The following is a 25,027-nucleotide window of genomic DNA, read 5'->3' as shown; positions in this document are numbered from 1 at the left end:
GGAGCACAGGTTCTCAGCCGTGGCTGAGGTTTGAAAACGCCTGTCCCAGGGGTGTGAACTCAACATTTTTTGGAACAGAGAAGAGCTTCCTGGTGGATGGAAGGTGAGTCCTAGACCATCCTCCCCTGGGCAGCTGACAGCCGCAGGCCATGCCAGGTGAGATCAGGCAGGCTGACCTGGGGCCTGTGTTTATGGAGAGATACCACATTTCAGCGGCAGCCAAGAATTCTTGGCCCTGGAACTCACCCACAGTATAGTTATTTCTGGCCAACAAACCACTGGATCAGAAAGCCTGCCAGGGCCCAGGGGGCTGCATTTGGCCTACGGTGGGGTGTGGGGGTGGGAGGAGGGGTAATGGGGGCATTGGTGAGCTGCCCAGCGTGCACCAGTCTCCACTCCTGCTGCCCGGCCAGATCAAGGAGTCCGAGGAGGGAGGCCAGTGAGGCCAGCAGCGGGAAAACCCCTGACCTCAGCCATGAGGGGTTTATCTTTGGGGTTAATAAGAAGGTAATTTAGAAAGTGGATTTTGCAGGAACTGGAAGCTGAGGATTGTGATTTCAGATTGCAGCACTGACAGTCCTATCTTGTTGCCTCTTACCTGCCCACACTCAAGCCCAGGTTATGGGGAGACAGCCTGACTTAGCTCAGAAGGCCGCTGGGAGGGGAGGCTGGAGGCTCCCAGGGCTATCAGACATCGGGGATGCTCAAGGGCAGGGAGAGGGCGGCTAAGTCTAGGATAAATGACTGATCATGTTTCCCAGATGATGATGCCAGTGTGGAGACAGGCACTGGGGACACGGGAGGTCTGAGGCTCCGTGGCTGCTGCTCACCGACCCTGCGTTTCTCTGCAGTGGGTGCCTGCACCAGGCTGTCTCCTGTCCTGTGAGGGGAAGGCCCACGGAAGCACGGGGAGATGCCTTCTAATATCTGGGAGCAAGATTCCGTTTCCCCACACCTGAAATTGGTTCCAGCGGCCATTCTGACCAGAGTGCGGCAACTGGATGGGCGGCTTCCCTCAGTTCTCCTCACAGGAGCCTCAGGGGAGCCCTTCATGAGGGCTCATGGGGAGGCTTCACAGGAGCCTCAGGGGAGCCCCTCACAGGAGCCACAGGAGCCCTTCATGTCAGTGGGGTGGGCACCACCTCTCCCAGGCTTTCTTTCAGCTTACCTTCCACGACTCCACACACGTTGGCATACACATCCAGGATCTTTTTCCTCCGGCTTTGAATCTGTGAAAAAGAGTCAAGAATTTTCATCTCTAGAAAGGGGCAACAGTAGTGAGGAGGCAAATCCTCCATGTCAGCAGGGGCAGGCAGCAGCTACGCCCAACACCAGAGACGCTGCACACAGCCCCCGTGTCAGCAGCCCAGCCCTGACACACAGGGAGGGCCTTCCTCAGGTTTTCCTACTCAAACATCTTTGGGGTCCACCACAGGTGCTTCTTAGGCTCAGCTGGGTGGTCAGACTCGTAAGATACTTGGGGACACCCCTGGCATCAGTCTGTTTGAAAAGATGACCATGGGGACCCCCACTTGCCCTCAGGATATCTGTGCTGCAGCACAGCCGTGCGGGGCTCCCATCCTGGATCACGTGGCTGGTGCCAGGAGACCAGGGCCACGGTGCACAGGTGCTCAGTAGCCCTGGCTGAAGAGTCCCGGGGCCACGGCCACCTATGTCTCTTGTAACAACCCCACAGGCTTCCAGGGTCTCTGCAAGTGGCAGCCCCATTACAGAGGTCACTGAACTCAGGGCAGGCAGAGCTTGTCATCCTATCAGGACTGGCCAGAGCCAGGATCTCAACTGGGCATTTTTGCCATCAGTGATGTTGCCTAGCAACACAGCTGTCCTGCAGCTGGGGTCTGCAGCCAGGGGCACAGACTAGAGGGATGACCACAGGCCAGGTCCACAGGGAGCCCAAGAGGGCTCTGGCCACCTTTGCCCTCACCCCGTCCTGCTCCTGGCCACAGCACATTACAGGGCAGTAGGTGATAAAACCCTGGGGACAGTTTCTACATGTAAGCCTGTTCTTATATTTTTAAAAATGCATAGAAGAAAATGCACTGTGTGTGTGTGTGTGTGTGTGTGTGTAGAAAATTGTCTGGTTGGATAAAACCCAGTATATTTATAAGGGTCTTTTTCTGCCCTCTGGCATTCCAAGTCATTTTACCTTTTTTCTCTTTGCTTCATTTTTGTGTATGAAGCTATATAATAAAAACAAAGTGGCTGGGCGTGGTAGCTCACACCTGTAATCCTAGTGCTTTGGGAGGCCGAGGCGGGTGGATTGCCTGAACTCAGGAGTTTGAGACCAGCCTGGGCAACACAGTGAAACCTCGTCTCTACTAAAATACAAAGAAAAAAAATTAGCTGGGTGTGGCAGCGTGCACCTGTAGTCCTAGCTACTTGGGAGGCTGAGACAGGAGAACTGCTTGAACCCAGGAGGTGGAGGTTGCAGTGAGCCGAGATCGCACCACTGCACTCCAGGCTCCAGGCTGGGTGACAGAGCGAGACTCCCATCTCCAAAAAAAAAAAAAACCCCAAAAAAGAAAGGTTTGTTTTTTTTTTTTTTCCCCTTTTGACTATCTTGCTGTGAACCTGTCACTGTCCAGGTCTCCTATCTTGGACTTTTGGGAGAAACACCCTGTCTTGCAGGAGAGCTGATTCAATAAGAAAGTTTTAGTCTTGCGGCTGTGAAGGAGCCACATCTCACAGTTCATCATGGCATCTGCAGGAGCCTCACCCCGGCTGACTTGTTGCTGATGGCAGACTTCTCCCTGGCCAGGTGAACCAGTGACAGCAGGCACAGCTCCGGGGAGCCCTGCTTGTCAGGGGCGGGCTCCTCGTCACTGTCCACGCTCCGGCTCAGCAGCTGCTCATTCTCGGACGAGGCATCGTTCTCGCTGCAAAAACAAGAGCGACGGTCATTAGCAGCGCCTGGGGGGCTGCAGCCTTGACAGGTTCTCCTGTGGTGAACTTGTCCATTGCCCAGCTGTGGACAGTGGGGGGCAATGACTTGTTTTTCAAGTGTTTACTGGGCACCTTGTGGGCATGGGGCCAGGGGACATGAGACCAGACAGATACACTGGTGGCTTCCTGCTTCTTTCCAAACAAGTCCATGGTGGGTGACCTGCAAGCGTCTAAGGGGCTGGGACTGCCACTGCGGGTGGAAGGCATCCACGGGCCTCTCCTTCCCTGCTATCTGACACGCAGTGGATGCTCCATGAAGGTTCATTGAATATGTCCTAGATCCCTGTATTTAATCCCAGTAAGCACCAAGTTCAACTGGTGTCTTCATGTTAAGCAAACAGATTGATGTGGCTGGCACTGAATCCATGCTGGCGCTCTGCAGTCATTGAAAAGGGAGCTGAATGGAGCCTTGTGCCTGGAAAGCCCCCTCTTGACTAGTGGGACTGACCTGGCTGACCTGTGTGCATTGCAGGGGGTGGCACAGCAAGCCCCAGCGGGTGAGCTGGGTGGGCGGTCGGGCGCACCAAGCCCAGGTTCATGCCACCCTGTGGCTCACAGCCTACAAAGAACCCAGGGTCTGCCCTAGGCACATGTGGGTTGGAGCTTAAACTCTCTTAAAACCATTCCAAGTATATGAAAAACAATATTCTTTTTTAGAGGCATCCTGCTTGCTTCCTGTGGTTTGGCTGAAGACCTTTTTTTCTTAAAGAAAGGATTATATTTGTTAGTAACTAGGTTACAGCAATGAAGCCCATATGCAAACACAACCCTAGAGATGGGGTAATACAAATAAAATGAGAACCATCATGAAGCCCCAGTGGGACTTCCTCATCAGGCTTCAGGGCCTCACAAGGAGGTGGTAGGGCCCATCCCTGTCCCCACTCGAGAGAAGGTGAGGTGGAGCAGGTGAGGTGGCACCCCAAGTCCTGTCTCCAAGACCCAAGGACAAACAGCAGGGACAAAAGCTCAGTGCCTTGCTGTCTTTTAACGTACAAGTGTCAGGGTTCAATTTGTATTTAATATTTGTGTATGAAATAAGTATATATTTTTTCCTAATAGGGCCTCCAAATTTTCCCCGTCTTCAACTGCAACTCAAGTCATGGGGCATGTCTCTGCCCTTTTGATTTCTGGGTATCAGAAAAGCCTGAACATCAGAAGGGAGAGGCTGAGACAGAATGAGATAAGGTTGGGCTGGAGGCTGAGGAGTAAATTCAGTCTCTAGGGAGGCCCTATTTAAGAGTTACATCCATGCAGGGTGACCAGGTCCTGCCCTTGGTCCTGGGAGCAGCAGCTTGGATCTTGCACCTCCCACCAGTCAGGCACAATGGGGCTTAGACCACAAATTCCTGCAGTGGTGGCTGAAAAATGATCAATTGGAATTGAGTCACTTGCAGGAAATAACCATCCGAACACATAGTCTGCTTTTCTTTCCTAGTATGCAAAGACTTCATCTTTGTTTGCCTCCAGCCCTTATGTCAGGGGTGTTAAGAGACACTGGAGTTTTCCAAGTGAGACAATGCACCTGGCAGTGCTTTAATGCCAAAGCTCCACACAGATGCTGGATCGATTGGAATGGCTTTTCAAGGTGAATCATAGGAAGACCATGGGGTGGGGGCAGGAGAGGAGGGCTTAACCTCTGCTCTTCCTGTAACCAGTTTGGTGACCTTCTGGTGGACTCTGTGCCCCATCTGCCAAGGGAGGCACTGTTGCAGGGGTGTCCTTCCAGCGCAGCCTGCAGTGGCTGTCGGGCAGAGGCCTGGCAGGGGGGTCCAAGCACATTGCCTGGCTGGGAGCTGATGCTGTGGGTTGATTTTTGGAAGCTATGCAGGACCAAGTCCAAATGACCATCCCGCTGGACGAATAAAATATTGACTTCCCTCTACCCTCGATTTTAGAGCAGGGGCTGGTTCCACACCTTCACGTGTGGTAAACATGGGAAAGGCTTCACCTGCCAAATCTCCTCCTCCAGAGGCCTCTTTACACCACGTGGCTCCTTGGGAGCCTGGACTCAGACCCCAGCCCTGCTGTTCACTAGTGTGTGACCGTGGGCGAGTGACAACTTCCACACCTCAGTGTGGTATCCTATAAACAGGGATGATAAAAGCACCTTGCTCCTGGGCTGTGGAGGGAGGATGTGTTCACAGCCCTAGCCCAGCACCTGGTGGGCAGTTAGCACCAAATGCTGTTAGCCATCATCACCACGTTGTTACCAGCATTACGGTGGCAGCAGTACTGGCACCGGCATGGGTGGTACTGGTGTGTTGGCCGCAGCAGCAGTCATAGGGGCTGCTGCATGCATCCTTGGCTTTATGTTCTGCCCTCCCAGTCTGGAGAAGGGGCATGAGGAAGTCGGATGTTAAGGAGGAAGGCCCAGGGAATTTGGCAGGATGCAGGGACAGGGGCCTGACCCGAGAGCAGCAGGCAGCTGTTCCCACAGGCTCCTCACACCACTTGACCCCTGCCAGTCAGCAAAGAGGTGGCGGGGACTGTCTGTCACCAAACGTCCCCATAGTGTCCCAGGTTAGCCTGTCAGTTCACTCGGCTGCACCCTGGTTCCCCTCCCTGCTCAGGATCCACAGGACCCCAGCTTCAGCTTGGCGCTGGGGGCTTCCACATACCTCTTGGTGGGCTTTGCTGGAGTTGCTGTCAGCTTCTCAAATTCATCCTTCTCAGAAAACATCACCACGTTGTCTGCAGGGAAATGGGGAGGTTGGGGAGATAGGAGTTAGAATTGGCTCATGGCTCTGCGCTCAGCCCAACCCTGTTCTTCCTGTTGGGCAGAGCTGCCTGGTGTCTTCGTGGCACCACCCCATGGTAAGCACAGTATGGTTCAGCATACGAGAGCAGAAGCAGCGAGTAGGCTGCTGCCGGGGACGCCCTCCACCCAGAGATGGGCACCGTGCACAGGGGGTGTGGAAGCCCTGGTTCACAGACCTGGGGCCTCTTTCTTCTCCTCATCCTTGCTCACTTGGGTCTCCACGCTCTTCCCTGGGTGGCTGGTGCAACAGGCTGGGGAGAGAGGAGGGAGTGAGCAGCCAGGCTCTCCGACAGGGGGAGTTGACGGAGAGTCCAGGAGGCAGGGCACCGGCGCATGGGGGCCGTCACCTGGGGCAGAGGGCTTTGTCTTCAGGATGTAGAACATGATGATGAGGACGATGGCGATGGCCATGATGAAGATGGTGGACATTGCAATGATCAGGGCAGTGGCCAGGTGTCCTTGGCCTGAGAGTTCTGTGGGTGGAGAGAAGGCATGAGTGACCCAGAGCTCAGGATCCCTGCTGGTCTTCCCTCCAGGACTACGGCCCTGGAAGCAATGGCCCTGCCCCTGGGATGCTTTCAGGGAACCCTGGAATCTGAGGTGCTTGCTTAGACTGAGAACCAAGTCCTCTGTGTTGGTTTTGGCTGCCAGAGCAGGACTGCCCACAGCCCTGCTTGCTGCCCTCAGACTGGCCTCTCCAGACTTCTCTGGGGTCACCTGATTGTTCCTAGGGAGTTTGCTCTTGCTTCTACTACTTTGGCAACCTGAGGGCAGGGTTTGGTGTGGAGAGGAAGAAAGGCCAGTGAACAAGAGTGTCTGGAAGGCAGCACAATTCAAGTTTGGGCATTTCCAAACAAAAGTCAGGATGCGAAAGTCAGCTCTGGATTCCGGGTTTGGCTCCATCTTGTACCTCATGCAATTTCAACCTAAGTGTCATTGTAAGAGCCCCAGGGCACAGGGGGTGCCTGGGCTGGGCCACCTATTCCACCTGCTCTGCCGCCTCCACCAGGCAGTCCCTCAGTCACCCCAGGGGATTTTGCTCAGTTCCCAGGTTAATGTCGACCTTGGATGCATAAAATGCCCTGAAGCTTGTTCTCATTCTCTAAAATAACCAAACAGGACTCTGATTCTCTTGAACTAAGATCCAGATTTGCCACCACCCAAATAGACAGGAGACAAGCATCTGAAGCTCCCAGATCATCTCAGGGGAGGTAGTGCCAGAGCTGAGAACCCCTCATGTGGGCGCTGAGCCTCCCCTGTGGGTGCATCTGCAGGAAAACCAGCCTCCCAGCATCATCTGGGGAATATCTGTAATAGTGTTAGCATGCCAGGTCTGGATGACGTAAGTGTTTTAATATTCTCCGTGTTTTGAGCTACTCCCCCCGGGGCCTGTGCAAATGAGATTTATATATCCTCGCCCAGCAGTCCTGCCTTTTGCTCTGCATTAGCGCATGGGAGGCCCAGTGATGAGGCTGACGAGCTGGGTGCCCTGAGGGCTCTAGAAGGTACCTCATGGCTCGCTGAGACCTGGACCCAAAACATGCTTCAATAACGGGCTGGCACTAAACAAGTGAGAGAGAAAGGCCAAGCCAGCTGGAGGGCTGACTCTGAGAGACGTATTAAACTTTGGGGTCTTCCTCAATACCTTCTTCCCTGGTTAGGGAGAATGAAATATACATTCTGCAAGTTAATATTAAAGTGCCATGGTCAGCAGGTTTATATGAAAACCAGTGATAGAACTGCTGTTGACTCCTGGCCAAACCAAAGCCCAGGACACTGGTCTCTCCTCCTGGCCGGGCTTGCAGCTGCCTGTGCTGCCCACCTGTCGCTCTGCCCCCGCCTTCATCACCAGCACCTCCCAGCAGGCCCAGGACACCCATGGAGGGATCAGCTCCGCTCATTGCAGAGATAATGACTTCCTGCATGGGGGGAACATGTCATTCAATTACATTAGGGAGGTGAGGCCAGGTGGGGAAGTGCACCATAATCATTACTCATAATCATTTCCTCTCTTCTGAGCTTTCATCCGAGCACCACCTAACTCCAGGTGATCGATACCTGAGCACCCTCCTCACCTTTGTGGGCGTGCTGGAAGGGAGACAGGGTGCTGCTGCCCGAGGTGCCAGGGAAGTTGGCAGAAGCTCCTGAAGTGGCTCCCAGACCTGCAAGGAAAATAGAGTCCCTCAGATGATCCAGAGAAGCTCCACTTTCAAAGACGCTGCCGCAGAACTCATGGATCTGGATTCACGATCATGAATGGCCTTGAGGCAGTGATGGACGAGGGGAGCTAAATATTTGTATTTCTTGGAGTGTTTAATGAATCCTAAAGAGTCATCGTTATTGTTCTTTTGTGTGTGTGTGAGATGGAGTCTTGCTCTGTTGCCCAGGCTGGAGTGCAGTGGCATGATCTTGGCTCACTGCAAGCTCTGCCTCCCAGGTTGACGCCATTCTCCTGTCTCAGCCTTCCGAGTAGCTGGGACTACAGGCACCCGCCACCATGCCCGGCTAATTTTTTTGTATTTTTAGTAGAGACGGGGTTTTACCATGTTAGCCAGGATGGTCTCGATCTCCTGACCTTGTGATCTGCCCACCTCGGCCTCCCAAAGTGCTGGGATTACAGGCGTGAGCCACCACGCCTGGTCGGTTATTGTTCTTTAAATAAAAACACTCATGTGATAAGTCTGCTAAAACTAAACAGTATGGGTTGGGGAGTTTTGCAAGCCTCACCAACTCAATTTTCCTATGCATGGAGACAAAGTATATGAAATCCATAAAAATAAGCAACATAGAGTGCATATATGAAAGTACTAGGCCGGGCGTGGTGGCTCACGCTTGTAATCCCAGCACTTTGGGAGGCCGAGGCGGGCGGATCACGAGGTCAGGAGGTCGAGACCACGGTGAAACCTCGTCTCTACTAAAAATACAAAAAAAATTAGCCAGGCGTGGTGGCGGGCGCCTGTAGTCCCAGCTACTCAGAGAGGCTGAGGCAGGAGAATGGCGTGAACCCGGGAGGCGGAGCTTGCCGTGAGCCGAGATTGCGCCACTGCACTCCAACCTGGGTGACACAGCGAGACTCCGTCTCAAAAAAAAAAGAAAGTACTCTATTAGGGTGATATAATACTTGACTAATTCCTTCAATTACATAGAGTAGGAATGTGTTAATACTTTCTCTAGTCATAAAAGTAATATATGCTTACTATTAAAAATCTAGAAAAGGGGGCTGGGCATGGTGGCTCACGCCTGTAATCCCAGCACTTTGGGTTTGGATTGTTGTTCAGCATCAGTTTGAAATAATAGCTTCTTGATTTATACATATAAATATTGTTGTGGGAAGGAGGCTGGTGATAAAAGTGTATGCGATAGCTATCTTTACGTAATGTGGGTACGAGTTCTTCTTGTTAGAAGAACGAGAGATGGCGGATCATGAGGTCAGGAGATCAAGATCATCCTGGCTAACATAGTGAAACCCCGTCTCTACTAAAAATACGAAAAATTAGCCGGGCATGGTGTCGGGTGCCGGTAGTCCCAGCTACTCGGGAGGCTGAGGCAGGAGAATGGCGTGAATCCGGGAGACGAAGCTTGCAGTGAGCCAAAATTGTGCCACTGTACTTCAGCCTGGGCGACATAGGGAGACTCTGTTTCAAAAAAAAAAAAAAAAAGAAAAAAAATCTAGAAAAGGGGCCGGGTACGGTAGCTCACGCCTGTAATCCCAGCACTTTGAGAGGCCAAGGTAGGTGGATCACTTGAGGTCAGGAGTTTGAGACTAGCCTGGCCAACGTGGTGAAACCACATCTCTACTAAATACAAAAAATTAGCCAGGCATGGTGGCGCATGCCTGTAATCCCAGCTACTTAGGAGGCTGAGGTAGGAGAATTGCTTGAACCCGGGAGGTGGAGGTTGCAGTGAGCCGAGATCACACCACTGCACTCTAGCCTGGGCAACAAGCATGAAACTCCGTCTCAAAAAAAATAAAAATAAAATAAAATAAAATAAAAATAAAAATCTGGAAAAATAAGAACACAAGAAAGGAGGAAAAGAACTACCCATGGCCTCCTTGGCTAAGTGGACTTTTGCTGTATTTCTCCCTAGGATTTTTCCTCAGACATGTTTTTACATAGTTGTGACCAAAGAGTTTCAGAGCAAGCTGTGCTTTGCCTTCCCTTAAAGCTATGCTTCCTAAAACTCCCCTTCTATGGAAAAAGTGTCACTTAGCGGGGCTAAAATGGAAGCTGATTTTGCTCTCAGTCAAATCACTAAGAAACAACCATTCAGCCAAAACAGAAACATTCTACCACAGAAGAGACCATGTCCTGTTCCAGACCTCCTAAAAGAAGATCAACCTTCTTTTAGGCCAGACTTCAGTTTTGCAAATAACAAAGCCAACATGCTTCAAATGCATCTCCCACTCTCTCGCTTTTGTCTCTACCAGTTCTGGAGAAATCCATGAAGTGCACTTGGCCTACAGAAAAGCAGCCCCTGAGTCAAGGACAAGGCCAGCTGCCATCCCCAAATCAAGGTACCTCCCCAGCCTGGCCTAGCCCAGAGGAATGGCCCAGCACTGTGCCTGGTCAGCCCATTCAGCAAGGCTTCCGGGAGAAGCAAGCTCCCTAGTTGGACTGTTTTTCTGTTTTGTTTGAGACAAGGTCTCACTCTGTCACCCAGGCTGGAGTGCAGTGGCATGATCTTGGCTCACTGCAACCTCTGCCTCCTGGGCTCAAGTGATCCTCCCACCTCAGCCTCTGAGATGCTGGGAGTACAGGTGTGTGCCACCACACCTAATTTTTGTATTTTAATAGAGAAAAGTACACGTTGGCCAGGCTGGTCTTGAACTCCTGACCTCAAGTGATCCACCTGCCTTGGCCTCCCAAAGTGCTGGGATTACAGGTGTGAGCCTGTAATCCATGCCTGGGCTGGCTGTTTTCTTTAGTAGGAAGTTCTCAGGAGAAACACACACTCTTGTTCTGTGAGTGGGGGCAGCCCAGGAGCTAGTGACCAGCTGAGCTATCCACTCGTGTCTGCCCTAAATGGAGCAGGGCCACAGGAGAACGGGCTGGATGCTTCTCTGTCCTCACACCTTGTAAAGCAAATTGGCAGCTTGGTCAATGAAACACTGGGCTTGGGAGGGACCAGGGCAGCTAAGAGTGCCTGGGACTGTCATAGGGTATGTAAGAAATGTCACCTGCCCACTGAAGGGAAAATGATGTTTCCTTGTGTTTCTGGATGATGAATGGAGGCTTTTTTCCTCCTGGGCCTCAAACTTATGATAAATTTGTTTTTTTTTTATTTAGCCTCTTACTTGGCCTCAGAACCAGTGTTCTTATTACAGAAAGAGCTGGCCAGGCACAGCGGCTCATGCCTATAATCCCAGCATTTTGGGAGGCCGAGGCGGGAGGATCACCTAAGAGGAGTTTGAGACCACCCTGGCCAACATGGTGAAACCCCATCTCTACTAAAAGTACAAAAATTAGCTGGACCTGGTGGCAGGTGCCTGTAATCCCAGCTACTGGGGAGGCTGAGGCAAGAGAATCGCTGGAACCCGGGAGGCGTAGGTTGCAGTGAGTCGAGACCACACCATTGCACTCCAGGCTGGGCAACAAGAGCGAAACTCCATCTCAAAAAAAATAAAAAATAAATAAAAACAAAAAAAGAGCTGATGGATTGGTGCGTGCCCCTGGCTGAAAGCCACAAGCCCATGCCAAACAACAGAGCGTTCCCCCTCATAGACCTTACTGAAGTTCCTCTGGAAGTCTCCAGCCTGATAAGGAAGCTTCAGATTGTGTGCTCATTTCTGTTTGCTGGGGGGTAGCCTCCCACACTTCATCAGGTGAGTGAGCATAGGGGCATCATGGCATAGTTTCCAGCATGAGCTAATTTCCTTTATAAGAGCAAACAAGACATTGAAAAGAAGCTGATCTATCTGTTCAGCAAGGCGCTCAAGGGAGCTTAAGATAGACTGTCAGAGCAAAAGAACAGCCGTGGGCTGTCTGTGAATGTTTGTCATCTTCGTCTCTTCTTGTCCCTTCCTGTTGGGGCTCGCAGGCTGCTTCAGGTGACAGGGTTGGGGATGGGGACACAAATAGGCCCAGGCCTGTGGTCTAGAGTGGGGCAATAAACGCAGCCTAGTGAGCACACAGACTTGTGGGATGCCTCTGCAGCCCTGCAGGGCTGGTTACACAATGACATCCCCAAACAATGCCTGCAGATGGGACATCTTCCTGCACCCACAGGCGCCCACCTGCCCTCGGCCAGCTGTGCCTCTATCCTGATCACCGGATGGTTCCCTCCAAACACCTCCAGCTGGTACCAACTCAACAGTCCCTGACTGTGCTGGGCTGCAGGTGTAGGCTGGGTGCTCCCTGGTGTGCAGGGATCCCCGAGTTGGTGAGAGAAATGCTTGCTCTGAGCACGTGTGCGCAGCCGAGGAGGTGGGGGCAAGGTGGGTGGGATGGTGGACCCTGACATTTCTCCAGAGCTCAGCCTCTCATTGTCAGGACTGGAGCTGAAAGCCAGCACCCAATCAGCCAGACCCCACAAGCCCCCTCACGTTCCAAAGTTCCGAGGGCCACTAGAGCAACTGCAGGGAGACACTTCTCACAAGACTGGTCAGGAGAATCACAGTCACTAGATCATTGCCCAAGGAGCAGGAGGACATGGGGATTCAGACTTGCCCACAGGCCACCCAGGCCACCAAAGGGCAGCAGCTCACTTCCTGACAATGGGCCTCTTCCCTGTGCTCGGAGCTCGGCAACAAGGAATGGAGCTGCCCTTTCGGCAGAAGGGAGAGGGTCAAAGACCCTCAAACCACAAATAAAGGCAAGGATGCGCTAGAATTTCCAGAGTGGCAGCCCCGTGGCCAACAGGCGAGGGAGTGTGCTTGTGGCAAAAAAGGAAACGGATCTGCCCCAAGTGCAGCCGTTTCATAAAAGCAACGCGTGGCTCGTGTGGAAGCCAAAGGAGTGGATCTCGTAGAAGTGGAGCAGAACAGAGGTGGGGAAGGAGAGGCTGGTTAACAAATACAAAAGTCCAGCCGGGCAGGAGGAGTTGTTCTGAGCTCTGGCACCCAGACTACAGCTGACAATAATGCATTGTGTATTTCTCACAGCTACAAGAGAGGATATGGAATGTTCCCAACACAAAGAAGTGATAAATGTTTGAGGTCATGGATATCATAATTACCCTGATCAGATCATGACACTTTATATACATGTATGGAAATTTCACTCTGTACTCCGTAAACATGCGCAATTATTATGTGTCAATTGAAAGACGAACCAACATCTAGCTTACTTGGTCTGTTTTGTCCACAATTCAGTGCCTCTGCCCCCAGGCAAGACAGAAGGTGTGCTAAGACCAGAGGGGGAGGTCAAAAGGGAGGTGGTGGGCCTTGCCATCCCTGGCTGCAGGGCTGACCTCGTGAGGGTGAGGTCAGTCCCCTGCACAAATCTCTCACCTCTGCTTGCTGCCACTGTCACTACACATATAACCCACAAGAACAGGTGGGCAGATACGGTCCCAAAGTGCCAACCTTGGGTAGCACTGGGTGTAGTTTGAGGGTGGCTAATGAAGGCACCTGCAGAGCCTGAAGCAGGGGCTGGGTAATCAGCCCTGGGTGGTTCTGCTGTTTTTCAGGCGAGTCAGAAAAATCACCATGGGAAACAAGCATCTACTCTGCATTACCCCTAAATGCTTGAAAAAATCCATGCCAGAATCACACAAGTATGCATTTTTATATTATTAGCACACCAGCATCATGTGGAATGCACGTGATGTCTACAAGAGGTTTGGGCAAAACCCAGAATATTAAAAGGAAAAGAGAGTGGCCTGGGCTGATCCTCTTCCCACCATGTCCACTCCTTCCGCTGTCACCAGCTGCGGGTCCACAGACAAACCCTCGGGCCTCACAGGGTGGTGGGTGGGGCTGGGCAGGGTGGGGTGCGAGCCCTGGTGGAGATGCAGCCCTGGCACCAGCACCCCCTGCACCTGCACGCAAGTTCTGGGCCAGGGTCTATGTCTGTCTACTGAGGATTAACTCAGCACTAATCAAATATACAGTGTCTGGAGGTTTCCCCTCGTTCCACTGTGTGCTGTGTGTTTCAGTTCATCTGCCTCCTGGGACGCTTGTTAAGTGCAAGGTGCTCCAGGTAGGTTTCTGTTGGGTGGCCAACCACGGGTCCATCTCCCCTCGTACACTTCCATGTGCACCCGAGTTTCAAATAAGCAAGGCTGGGGTGTTTGACAAAAGCTGGCATGAACTGTGGTCCCAGAAAACAGGCAAAAATGTCCTCACAAGGCCTATATTAAAGTGAAAATGAGTGGGGACTGGTTCTGCCTAGCTCGCAGTGGAGTTCGAGCAGTGGTGACTCTGGGGAGGGTCCTGCCAGGCACTGTGTTCCCCTTCCCCAGGAATGCTCAGTGAGCCAGAAGCACACGGCTGGAGGGAGCTACGCCTCCATTCACAGCCACAATAGCTCATATGGGGGCCTCTGAGGTCTGTTAATCCACACAATTTAGAATCTCATCAGTATGCATTAGAGGCTGGCTGGGATTCTCTGCAGAGGGTAAAAGATTGCATTTTTAGGAATGATCTGTTTATTGATTCTTAGAGCTGTCAACAAGGGGTCCTAGACTGTGGCACTGGCTGTGTACCCCCTAGTGGCAGATTCTGAACTGTGGGCAGACTCCGCAGAGACTCCCTAGCTGCTCAAAGTGGAGTCCCCTGGGAACCTGCTAGAAATGCTGAGTCTCGGGCCCACTGGGACCTGCTGTGTCAGAATCCATTGCTCAGTGGGTCCCTGGAGATGTGTGTGCAGTCAGGTCCGAGAGGCTCTGCACCAGGAGTAGCTGAACGCCAGTGTCTGGGAGGCTGGGAAGCCCGCTTCAGACCTGAGGGGCAGTGCTTGCTGTTTAGCATCACAGAAGGGCATTCAGGCACAAGCGACGGAAACCACGGGAGTACGCAGAGTAGCAGAGATTTCTCCAAAAGGCCAGCCTACTCTGGATTTGCCTCAGGGGCCTTTGTCACTGATGATAAGAAAACAGCTGCCAGGCTATTGCATTCTTTCATTAACCCTCTGACCGCTTATTTATTTATTTATTTAGAGATGGAGTTTCACTCTTGTTGCCCAGGCTGGAGTGCAATGGCGCAATCTCAGTTCACCGCAACCTCCACCTCCCAGGTTCAAGCGATTCTCCTGCCTCAGCCTCCCGAGTAGCTGGGATTACAGGCATGCACCACCACGCCCAGCTAATTTTGTATTTTTAGTAGAGACAGGTTTCTCCATGTTGGTCAGGCTGATCTTGAACTCCTGACCTCAGGTGATCCGCCCGCCTAGGCCTCCCAAAGTACTGGGATTTCAGGTGTGAGCCACTGCACCCGGCCCTGACTGCTCTTTCTAGGGAGGGATTTCTGCTGCCCAGTGTCCCAGGCCCTGGGGCGCCTTCTCGAGTCTGAACCATAGCCGGGCCAGAGCCGGCAGTGTAGGTCGGCGAGGTTCCGTGGTGCACCCGCCTTCTCCCAGCACTAGGAAGCTGCCTCATGGGGAGCCCTTCTGCCCAGCGGCTCCCAGCACCCTGAGTGCATAGCTGACTTCCCAGCCCTGGATCTCTGCCTGGAGCTTCAGGCCATCTCTGGGTTAGCTATCTTGGTCTGGATGTCCCACAGTCCCCTCAAATTCCACACGCACAGCCTCTATCCTCCCTCTACCTCCCCACCAAGCACGCTCTTGCCTCTGCCTTCTGCAGCTGAGCAAGTGGCACAAGGTCCACATGGCCAGTCACAGAGACACCTGAGTGTCCTCTTCTGAATCTCTTTCACCTTCTGTGTGCCGTCCACACCCCTGGTCAGTGAGGGAAGTGCAGGCCAGCTCACGTGCCGCGGAGCCATGCCACCTGCTGGGCTGGGATGCTTCATCTCTGGTCAGTGCCCAGTGCCTGGCACTGGAGTGAGCACTCCACATGCATCGCCCATGTCATCACATCTTTCCTCCCAACAGTCATGTCCCCATTTTGCAGATGAGGAAACTTTCCCAGGGGTGATAACTTGTAATGAAACCCAAGCCTGATGCTGGACCATATCTTCCTCTCTATTACGACAGGGCAACGAGTTGACCTCCCTGCCCCCACTGTCATTAAATCACAGATCCTTTTATGCAGGATGGTGCAGGGAAAAAAGAAAAGCAGAAAGCTCCGGTCACCCCAAGTACATCTTGCTCTTCGATTTAACTGAAAAATAACTGAAGGCCTTTTCATCTCTTTTTACCGGGCTACAGGGCTCCACAGTATTGCAGTTACTGAGTACAGGCTCAGAGCTGGGGGTGAGTATGTTCTAATCCAAGGTGACAACCAATCCACAGCCAGGACTGATCTGCAATCTGACACCTGTCCTCTTTGGTTTCCCTCTCATTACTTGGCAACCCCAGAAACTGGAATGATTTTATTCCATTTTAAAGGAAAATATATGTTGCTCTTTCATTTCTCCTCAGGGTTATTTGAGGGGCTGCATCACATTAATTAACACCCTGGGGCACTCATCATGTGCTTCTGAGCTGATGTGGTGGGCAAAACTGCACCCGAGCCACACAGGAGCCTGGGCAGTGGGCACCACTGGGAGCTGCCCTGGGCAGGAGAGGACATGAGGCTGTGGGAGGTGAGATAACTCGTCTAACTCAGGCAGTGAAGTTCCAGAGCAGGCTCATAACCTATCGTAGTGGTTCCCAAACTTGTTAAAAATGTACATTCTCTGGCTCACCCAGACCTGATGAATCAGGGGTGGGCCCAGCGATTCGAGTCATAAGTAATCCCCAGGGTGCTCCCCTGAGAATCACCCCCCGAAACCCTCTGCTTCACAGAGGTGCAGAGAAGCTGCCATCTCTTTAAGGATAGGAGGTGATTGCGCTGCACAGGTGCCTGAGCGTGCGGTTCGAGCCCGGGAGATGTGGGGCAGAGCTGTGGGCACTCCTAGGCTGGGGAGACCCTGGCACTGACCTGGGCCCACTCCTGGCTGGTGTCTCCCCTGCAGCTGCGACCCATTGTCTGCTGTAGCTCTCCTGGGTGGGTGTCATCCTCAGAAAGGGGCCCTTGGCAAGTCTGACGGTGGTTTGCATAATTTACCATCTGTTGCTGCAGAGTACCAAGGATGTGAATTTCATCTGGCGAGGGCTCAGGTAAATCAAGAAAACAGAGGGGAGGAAGAGGTGCTCTTGACCACAACTATGGGCTTGACGAAGACAGGGCCTGCGGGACCTGGGCAGCCAGTTTGCAACTTCGGGCTCCTGATGAAATGTTTGCTGTCCAGGGCGGGGCTGCTGATGGCAGTCCTGTGTGTGTGGGTCTTAGTGACTCCACGGGGCTTTCTAGCTCTGACATTTTTGCTGACTGCTGGGCAGGTGCTTTGAGTAGAAAGATCTCTGGATTGAGACCAGTGCAGGCCCAGGGGTGGAGGGCATCACTCTGTTTGGCATTCACACTGAGGCCCTGACCCAGAGGGCTCCATCCACCCCAAGGCCTATCTGGCCGCATCTCCCCATTTCCCAGATGGGCAAGCCGAGGCCTGGGGCCTTGCCCAAGGGGCCTCTAATGAGAACACAGCAGGGCTGTCTATTCCTCTGCTGACCTCCTTCAGGGCTGGATTCTAAGGCCCTACCCCAAGGCCTTCCTGGGAGCCGGCTTTCAGTAAAGCAGGCAAGGGCTGGGGGTGGGAGCAGGGTGCGCTCATCTTTAAAATCTTGAGGACTCAGGGGACTTTGCTTGCTTTCCACATGTGATAGACCTCATTGCTGGACTTAGAGAGGCGCCCCTGCCGTGACTCAAGTCTGTTCTGGCTGCCAGACATTGAACGTTGAAGGCTGTGCCATGTGAGAACTCTCGAACAGAAAAGCACCTGAGGAGGGCTGCTCCTCTCCCAGGTTCCACAGGCAAAGATGCTTATCTGAATAGGTGGGGAGTGTCTGACATCTTTCCACACTGGTTCTTCATCCCAGAATGATCTGGCCTTGAATCAGCCTAGATCCCCACAGAGGACATGTGGACCATGGCAGCTGGCTTCACCATGAGTCAGCCTGGCAGCCGAGCTGCGGCCTCCTCTAATTTGTGAATTAATTAGCAAACGGCTGGCCAGAAAAATGGCTTTGAAGATGAGCAAACCCATTGGTGCAGGGCTCATGCACTTGAGTGATCTGGAAGGGAGAGAATGGCTCTCCCTGCAGCGCAGCCAACAGCACAGAACCCTCCTCCTGGCTTGACCAAAAGGAGAGAGAAGATGCTGCGCCCCATTCCTGCTCCTCCTCTTCCTTCCAGCGTGATAAGTAAGATGCAGGCCCTCCTTCTTCTCCTGGACAACATTTTATGAGACATGGGGGTAGTGGGGCCTTATGGAGAGCAAAGAGAGGCAGGGTCACAGGGTCAGCTCCTCCTCCACCCTTGAAGGAGCCAGAGGGTGGCAAGTGGTCCTGCAGCCCAGGACCAGACACCCAGCTTCCTCCCAGCTGCCTGTCCTACCTGCCTTCGTCTCTCCCCAGACCACACATCCAGGAGTCTACACAGCACATTCCTCTGAGGCAGAGGTACCTGGCCCTTCCTCATAAACAGATGCCCATGAAAGCCAGAAAGGATAACAGGAAAGAAACACCCCAAGGCAGGATTATAAACTCCTGAGACTGTTTACATGTGCTTTGTGGAATCTGTTTCATTATTTGTGATCACACATATTCTCCTTGGCCTCACTATCACCTAGCACTTTGTAGTACTTTGCAAAATAGTAGTACTTTGCCTCTGTGATCCCCTTTGTTTTTACAATAACTATGAGAGATGGGAAGGTCAGATGTTAGTATCCCCATATTACCGATGAGAAAACCGAGGCTTATGGAGGTTAAGTGACTTGTCAGGTAGCTGGTGGCCGACTTGCACTAGAACCTCATTCTCTGACTCAAGGCTCAGCTGTGGCAAACCTCCCTCCCTTCATAGACCTGCCTGGACAGGCCACAGGGGCACTTTCACTAATGCTGTTACTGTGATTCACCTTGTCCAGGTGCCAGGATCGGCTGTTTCCTACACCCTCTGTAGTGAAAGAGATCCATGCTGAACAAATACCGTGCTGGTGGAAGGACAAAGATACTCACATTCCTTGGTGTTGGGGGGCGCCAGGAGGCAGGAGTAGCAGACCATGCCGTAGATGTTCCTGGGTCTGTTCTCCAGCATGTAGTAGCTATGCGGGAGAGACAAAACAGACAGGTGAGCTGGACAGCACACAGGCAGGGACTGGTGCAGAGAGCACGGCGGCCAGTCTGCAGGACCACAGTCAAGTCGGGCATGAGGCCACGCCCAGTCAGTCACCTGCTCTGTCCACTCAGTTTCCTTGGGGTTTCAGCCTGTCTTGAAATGGAGCATTCTTTTAACAATATTGAGCTGCCAATGTGGGCCTTTCTTTTAATCTCAGCCCCTTTCTGGTTCCTCTCTCTGGTGGCTGTGTGTGTGCCATCACCATCATCCACCAGAAATATCCCTGTGCCCCCACATGTAGGCCCTGCTTAGCCCCCCAAGGGTCACACCAACCAAGGCCAGACCCTCCTGGAGGGTCTGCCCTCTGTGAGCACCCTCATAAGGTGCCCTCTGTGAGCTCCCTCACATGCCCTCTGTGAGCACCCTCCCAAGAGCCTGCAGTCTGGTGGGATTATAGGCATCAGTGTGCCTCTGGGACACTTGGAACTCCCAGGCCATCTTTACTGCTGCTGAATGCCACCAGAGTGCAGCTGCAGGAGATAGATGGTTGTGCTGTCCAGAGAGGTCAGTGCAGGTGGCCCTCATGATAGCTGGCAACACAACCAGGTTGTAAATGCCTCCTTCTCAGGAAGCACTTGACAGAAGACACCCTTGGAAGTGCAAGCCTTTACGCCAGGGCTGCACACACAGTGCAAAGGACAAATCATTCACAGTAGCTCCGTTTGAAGTCCTTCAGCTCCCCGATGTCACAGTGCCAGCCCCGTGGCTATATGATTGCTCAGGTCCTGCTCTCAGGGGTCTGCCCTGTGGCTGTGCTCCCTGCAGCTGTCCCGCTCCCAGGCACAGCCCCTGCTGGCACCGCCCTCTCCTTGGGGCTCCCAGCTTGGGCACCTTTCCTCTGCAGGCTCTGGCTCCTACCCTAGCCTGGGCCCATTTTCCATAAACAAATGCTCAGCGGAGAGCATGGAGCCATTTGTCACACTGTGAGAAGTCGATTAAATAATATGAGCGGTGCCATTGCTTTCCCTATTGCGATTCAAGAGCTGGGATGAGAAGGAATATTTCCCTGGCTGTTTTCTAATCTCTTTTTTATTAGCCAGGCCCCATGGAGGCCCCTGCTGATGGTAGTGCTAAGCAGCAGCCTGGCGCGGGGGTCTGTGGGCTCCTGCCTTCCTGAGCCTGGACTGTTACCAGTAATGTTAGGACCATAATTGCCTGCCCTCCCTCAAAGCCCTTTATCCTCAGATCCCTGTGTATCTTGTAAACATTAATTAACCAATCTCAAAACACCTCCCAGAGAAGCCACGACAGCCAGTTTTACAGCTAAGCCTCTTGCAAATCTACCTTCTGCCCTCCAGAAGCCACTTCTTTCTATGAGGCAGGCCAAGGCACGTGTCTGCCACGTGGCCTTGTGAGCTCATGGGCATGTGGGCCAGACCAGGTCAACCTACGGCTTTCTAATGTCCCTGGCCCACGCTGACACTTCTGAGAAACATCTCAGGCTCCTAGGTGGCCACCTGCTCCCCACCTCACCTCCTCCGTGCCTCAACTTCTCGTCCCTTGCCTCCTCCACCTTTTCTCACTCCACCTCCATGCATTCTCTCTCCCGCCTAAGGGGACTGGTCTCGCTCCTAGACTGGGAGGCCCTCCAGGGCAAGCCTTGTTCACGTCTATATTCCTTAGACCTTGTGCTAGGTACTGAGGAAGGATGGTTGTCTGTAAACATTGGCTGAATGAATGAATGAATGACACCAAGTTCTTCTCCATGGAACTTCGATGCTAAGGTGGACAGAGGCCCCAAAAGGCCCCTCTGCCCATCCTGGTTCACACCCCAGGTGCTGGGCTTGGCCTCTGTCAGGGGTGAAGCTCCAAGGCTACACGGGGGGTGCGGAACACCCGGCTTTAGGATGGGTGCCCACCGGGGCCACTATATTCTGAGCATGGGGAGGGTGGTGGCTCTGTCCCACAACTGTGTCTTTGGCTTGTCCTGGGCACCGAGGCACCTTCTGTCACAGGCTGGCCACCCTCATCTGTGGGGGTCATGTGTATGGGTCAAGCTATGCAACCTATCAAGTCACTCAATTAAGGAATATTGAAAGGTGATACACTTTTTTTTTTTTCCCCGAAACAGAGTCTCCTTCTGTTGCCCACGCTTGAGTACACAGGAGCAATCTCAGCTCACTGCAACTTCCGCCTCCCAGGTGCAAACAATTCTCCTGCCTCAGCCTCCCAAGTAGCTAGGATTACAGGCATGCACCATGACCCCTGGCTAATTTTTGTATTTTAATAGAGATGAGGTTTCACCAGTTGGCCAGGCTGGTCTCGAACTCCTGACCTCAAGTGATCCACCTGCCTTGGCCTCCCAAAGTGTTGGGATTACAGGCGTGAACCACCGTGCCTGGCCAGTGATAAACTTTTAAAAACACATTGGCTCCAAGAGGCTATTATGAAACTGTCCTTCTTCACCCGGTGAGTGTTCAGTGCCTCCTGACAAGGAGAAGCCACCGTTTTCTAGCACGTATTGCTGCACACAACATTTCTAAATGTTAGGTTCTCTCTATAGGACTAGGCTAAACTCCTCATGGCCTGGCTTACACCTGGGTCTTTCATCCTGGGCTGCACAGCAACAAAGAACATGTGCCTGTCTTTTTCTGCCTGGGCTTGTCACCAACCCGAAATCAGCTGTTCATTTAGGGATCTCTGGCCCAGCTACAGAGTGTCCGGTCCCTTTGTCTTTCTGGAAAGGTCTAATTTCCTACTTTTTGATCCATATTTGACTTTCTCCCTAGGTCCCCCAACCCCTGTCTACATGGGTTGAATAAGGTGTATAGCCCAGGACAAGAGTCAGTTTAAATGGGTCCCCTGGGATCTGCTGTTTAAGGACTGACTTTCTCTCAGTCAATAGGTGTAGATTTTCCCATAGAGTTCCTTTCTTCAGGACTCTCATGCCTGTAAGGGACGCCACAGATTCCCAGATGTTCATTTTCCTCCAACCGCGTTGGTGTGCAGAACCAGTGCAGAGCTGCTGTGTCCTGCCCCCTGCCCCCACCATCCAGAATCGCGGGGTGGCAGAGCTCCTCCGGGGTGAGCCGGTGCCCTGGAGAGGGGGGGAAGCATAACCTCTCTCTCCCCCTTCCTCCTGTTTTGGTTCCCAGGTCCACCCACACAACATCTCCCAACAGGAAAGCCTCGGGTGCTGCTCCTTGTTCAGCATGTGTCCTGGCCACACAGTGGGGAGGGCGGAGCATCAGGAGGAGCACCTGCCAAACCGCAGGCAGGGGCCGGGCCCAGGAGAGACTGGGACGAGGCAATCCGCATCCGTAGCCTGACAGCCACTCGGATTCAGGAATGAACGCAGCCTTTCATGGAGCTAGTCACACCGGCCTGCCAAGACTCCTGTGATCCTCCTCTGTGACACAGCGTGACAGCCTCGTAAGAGGAAGTGGGGCCTCCAGGATTCTACCCTGGGGAAGCCTTGTCTGCAGTAGAGGGGGCAGCATGAGCCCCTGAGAGGGGCTGGGATTCGGGGCTGAGGCGGGGGCCTTCAATTTTGGTGGCATTGGGACTGGCAGTGAGGCCTTGAGCAGACACAGCACATTGTGGAGCCAACCTGGAAACTGTCCCCATCGTCTGCACCCCTGTGGAGCAGTGCGAAGGCACTCTGAGGCGTGTGCTGAGGGTGTCTCTGCACAGGGTCCCTTGCCTGCCCAGCAGGTGTGCTGGGCCTTGCTATGTCCTGGGTGCTGAGGGTGGTGTGGATTGAGGAGGTCACTGTCCCATGGAGCAGGGTGGGAGGCATCAAGATTCCAGCACTGGAAAGAATGTTTAAAGCCCAGAGAGCAGCCTGTCCACTAATTCTGCAGATGGCCGTCCACATTCGCCTAAATCCTAGAGGCAGGGAGCTCACCACCCTTCCGGTGTCCAACTTCTTTAGCAATTACACACTTTCTGGTAAATGTATCAGAACCAAACACGTTGTCTTCAGTCCAGAGTCAGCCCTGGCCTTCAAGTACTGATGGACACCTTCTTGGGTCTAAACCGTAGCCAGGCCAGAGCCAGCAGCATAGGTCGGCGAGGTTCTGTGGTGCACCCACCATCTCCCTGCAGTAGGAATTTGCCTCATGGGGAAACCACCTACTACAGCGGCTCCCAGCACCCTGAGTGCGTAGCTGACTTCCCAGCCCTGGATCTCTGCCTGGAGCTTCAGGTCATCTCTGGGTTGGCTATCTAGGTCTGGATGTCCCATAGTCCCCTCAAATTCCACACACACAGCCTCTATCCTCCCTCCATCTCCCCACCAAGCACCCTCTTGTTCCTGTCTTCTGCAGCTGACAAATGGCACTGTTTCCACATGGCCAGTCACGGAGACACCTAAGTATCCTCTTCTGAATCTCTTTCCCCTTCTGAGTGCCATCTGTACCCCTGGTCAGTGCTGTCTTTCAGGGGGCTCTCAGATTCTTCCTCTCCTCCACACCCAGTGCCTCTGCTCCAGCCCTCTCCCTGCCCACAGCATCCCTGGTCCCGGGGCTCCAGGCTTTCCGTGCTCAGCCATGTCCCTCGCTGCTGCCGGGAGGACGTCCTGCTGTGTCCTGCCTGGCTCCGCAGTCTGCATGTTGATCTGCATCAGCTTCAAGCAGAAGGCTCAAGTCTTCAGCGGTGGTTTCCAGAGCCTGGTTCCATCTGCTCCCTGCCCTCCTGCCCAGCTTGTCCACACCCCCAGGTGTGTAACTCTTGCTCTGGCCACAGGGACCCAATCAGAGCCCCAGGCGCTGCCCAGCTGCTCAGCCCTCTGAGCTCTGGCGTCGGCATCTCCACTTGCAGGCCTCTGTCCTACTTCTTAGCCTAACTCATCGAGGCATCACCTCCACAAATTTCCCAAGACCTCTGCTGACACTACCTCCCCAGCCATGAGGTGATAGGTCCTTCTGCAACTCCTAGGACACTCTGAGTGTGCCTTATGCACTAAGCTGTGGTCACCTCCCCCATCCCCACCGGCCTCATCACTGCCAACACCTCCCCCGTCCCCACCAGCCTCATCACTGCCGTCACCTCTCCCACCTGTACCAGCTGTACCAGGGACACCACCACTGCTTTTATTTTTAGCCTCTATTTGTAGCCCTTGCAAAGCATTATGTGTTGTGGCCACTAGGGGGAGGAAGCAGCAATGATCATGGCTCAGGATTTTCTGGGGATTGAGAGTGTATTTTCCTGGTCTCTGGCAGAACTTGCTGAGGTGTCATGCCTGGAAAAAGGAAGGTTTTATCTTTCTCTCTTTCAGGCTAATTGCATTTTCAGCTTTTTGAAGACTTCTGATGCATAATCATTTTGGTGGGATTATAGGTATCATATGACTCAAATATTTTTATTAGTAGCTTCCCCACAGTGTTCCCAGAATACTGGGAAATACTGCTTTTGTATGAAATTTTAGTTTTCTTTTTCCCAAAGTGTTTCACATGTGTTACTGCACTGTAAGTATTCAAGCAATGTGTTTCCTTTTGGGGGTCAGAAGATATTATGATGGTTAATGACCACTTAGGAGACACAGAGGCAGAGCCTGATGGGCCGCCTGTCCACCGGAGGGGCCAGGACTCTCCATCCTGGATGCTGCCCCTTGTGGGACAGGACCAAGGCTAGGTGTGCGGCTGCACCGAGGCCTGCAGTATGCATGACCCCCTGTTCCCAAGGTCCTTGCCCGTCGCCCCTCGGGGTTTTCTGCAGAAAACATCCCAGGGTTTGCCAGAAGGGCCTGTGCTTACCCAGGGAGGCAAGGGCCACACTCAGCGTCATTCTCCATGTCCCCCGGTGTCAGCACGGTGGCCCGGAAGAAGCCCTCACAGTCTTTGTGGCGCCTGCATATCTGGTAGCCTCCTTTGGAAAACTTCTCCGCCGGGCAGGGGACGCAGCCGTAGTCCTCGTCTTTGGTGCCGTAGCCACAGGACTGTCCAGGGAAAGAGGACAAGGGACACAGGTGAGTGCAGCAGCCAAACCATATGGACTCGGCCCACGGTCCTTGAGCAGTGATGTGCCAGCTGTCTCCAGAAGCTACTCTTGCTGGGCCTTGGTTTCCTGACTTGTCCTAACTGCAAAGCC

At 53.1% G+C, this 25,027-nt stretch overlaps 1 protein-coding gene across 2 annotated transcripts in view; it reads right to left on the bottom strand.

The window, feature by feature from the left end:
• EDAR (ectodysplasin A receptor) overlaps positions 1 to 25,027 on the bottom strand; it is a 97,078-nt gene that overhangs the window by 11,696 nt on the left and 60,355 nt on the right. Inside the window, exons 4-11 of one of the 2 annotated variants that reach the window (XM_032177201.2) lie at positions 24,694 to 24,875; positions 18,838 to 18,923; positions 7,798 to 7,884; positions 6,070 to 6,195; positions 5,899 to 5,973; positions 5,583 to 5,655; positions 2,738 to 2,897; positions 1,169 to 1,229 (exon numbers count right to left, since the gene is read on the bottom strand). In XM_032177201.2, the coding sequence (XP_032033092.1) occupies positions 1,169 to 1,229; positions 2,738 to 2,897; positions 5,583 to 5,655; positions 5,899 to 5,973; positions 6,070 to 6,195; positions 7,798 to 7,884; positions 18,838 to 18,923; positions 24,694 to 24,875 (850 nt within the window). Of the gene's footprint in view, positions 1 to 1,168; positions 1,230 to 2,737; positions 2,898 to 5,582; positions 5,656 to 5,898; positions 6,196 to 7,797; positions 7,885 to 18,837; positions 18,924 to 24,693; positions 24,876 to 25,027 lie in introns of both variants that reach the window. The other variant, XM_058428605.1, reaches the window with a different exon arrangement.

This window comes from Hylobates moloch, unplaced genomic scaffold (genome assembly GCF_009828535.3).
Source record: "Hylobates moloch isolate HMO894 unplaced genomic scaffold, HMol_V3 SCAFFOLD_15, whole genome shotgun sequence".
Lineage (NCBI taxonomy): Eukaryota > Metazoa > Chordata > Mammalia > Primates > Hylobatidae > Hylobates > Hylobates moloch.
This window is presented reverse-complemented; position numbering and strand designations above follow the sequence as displayed.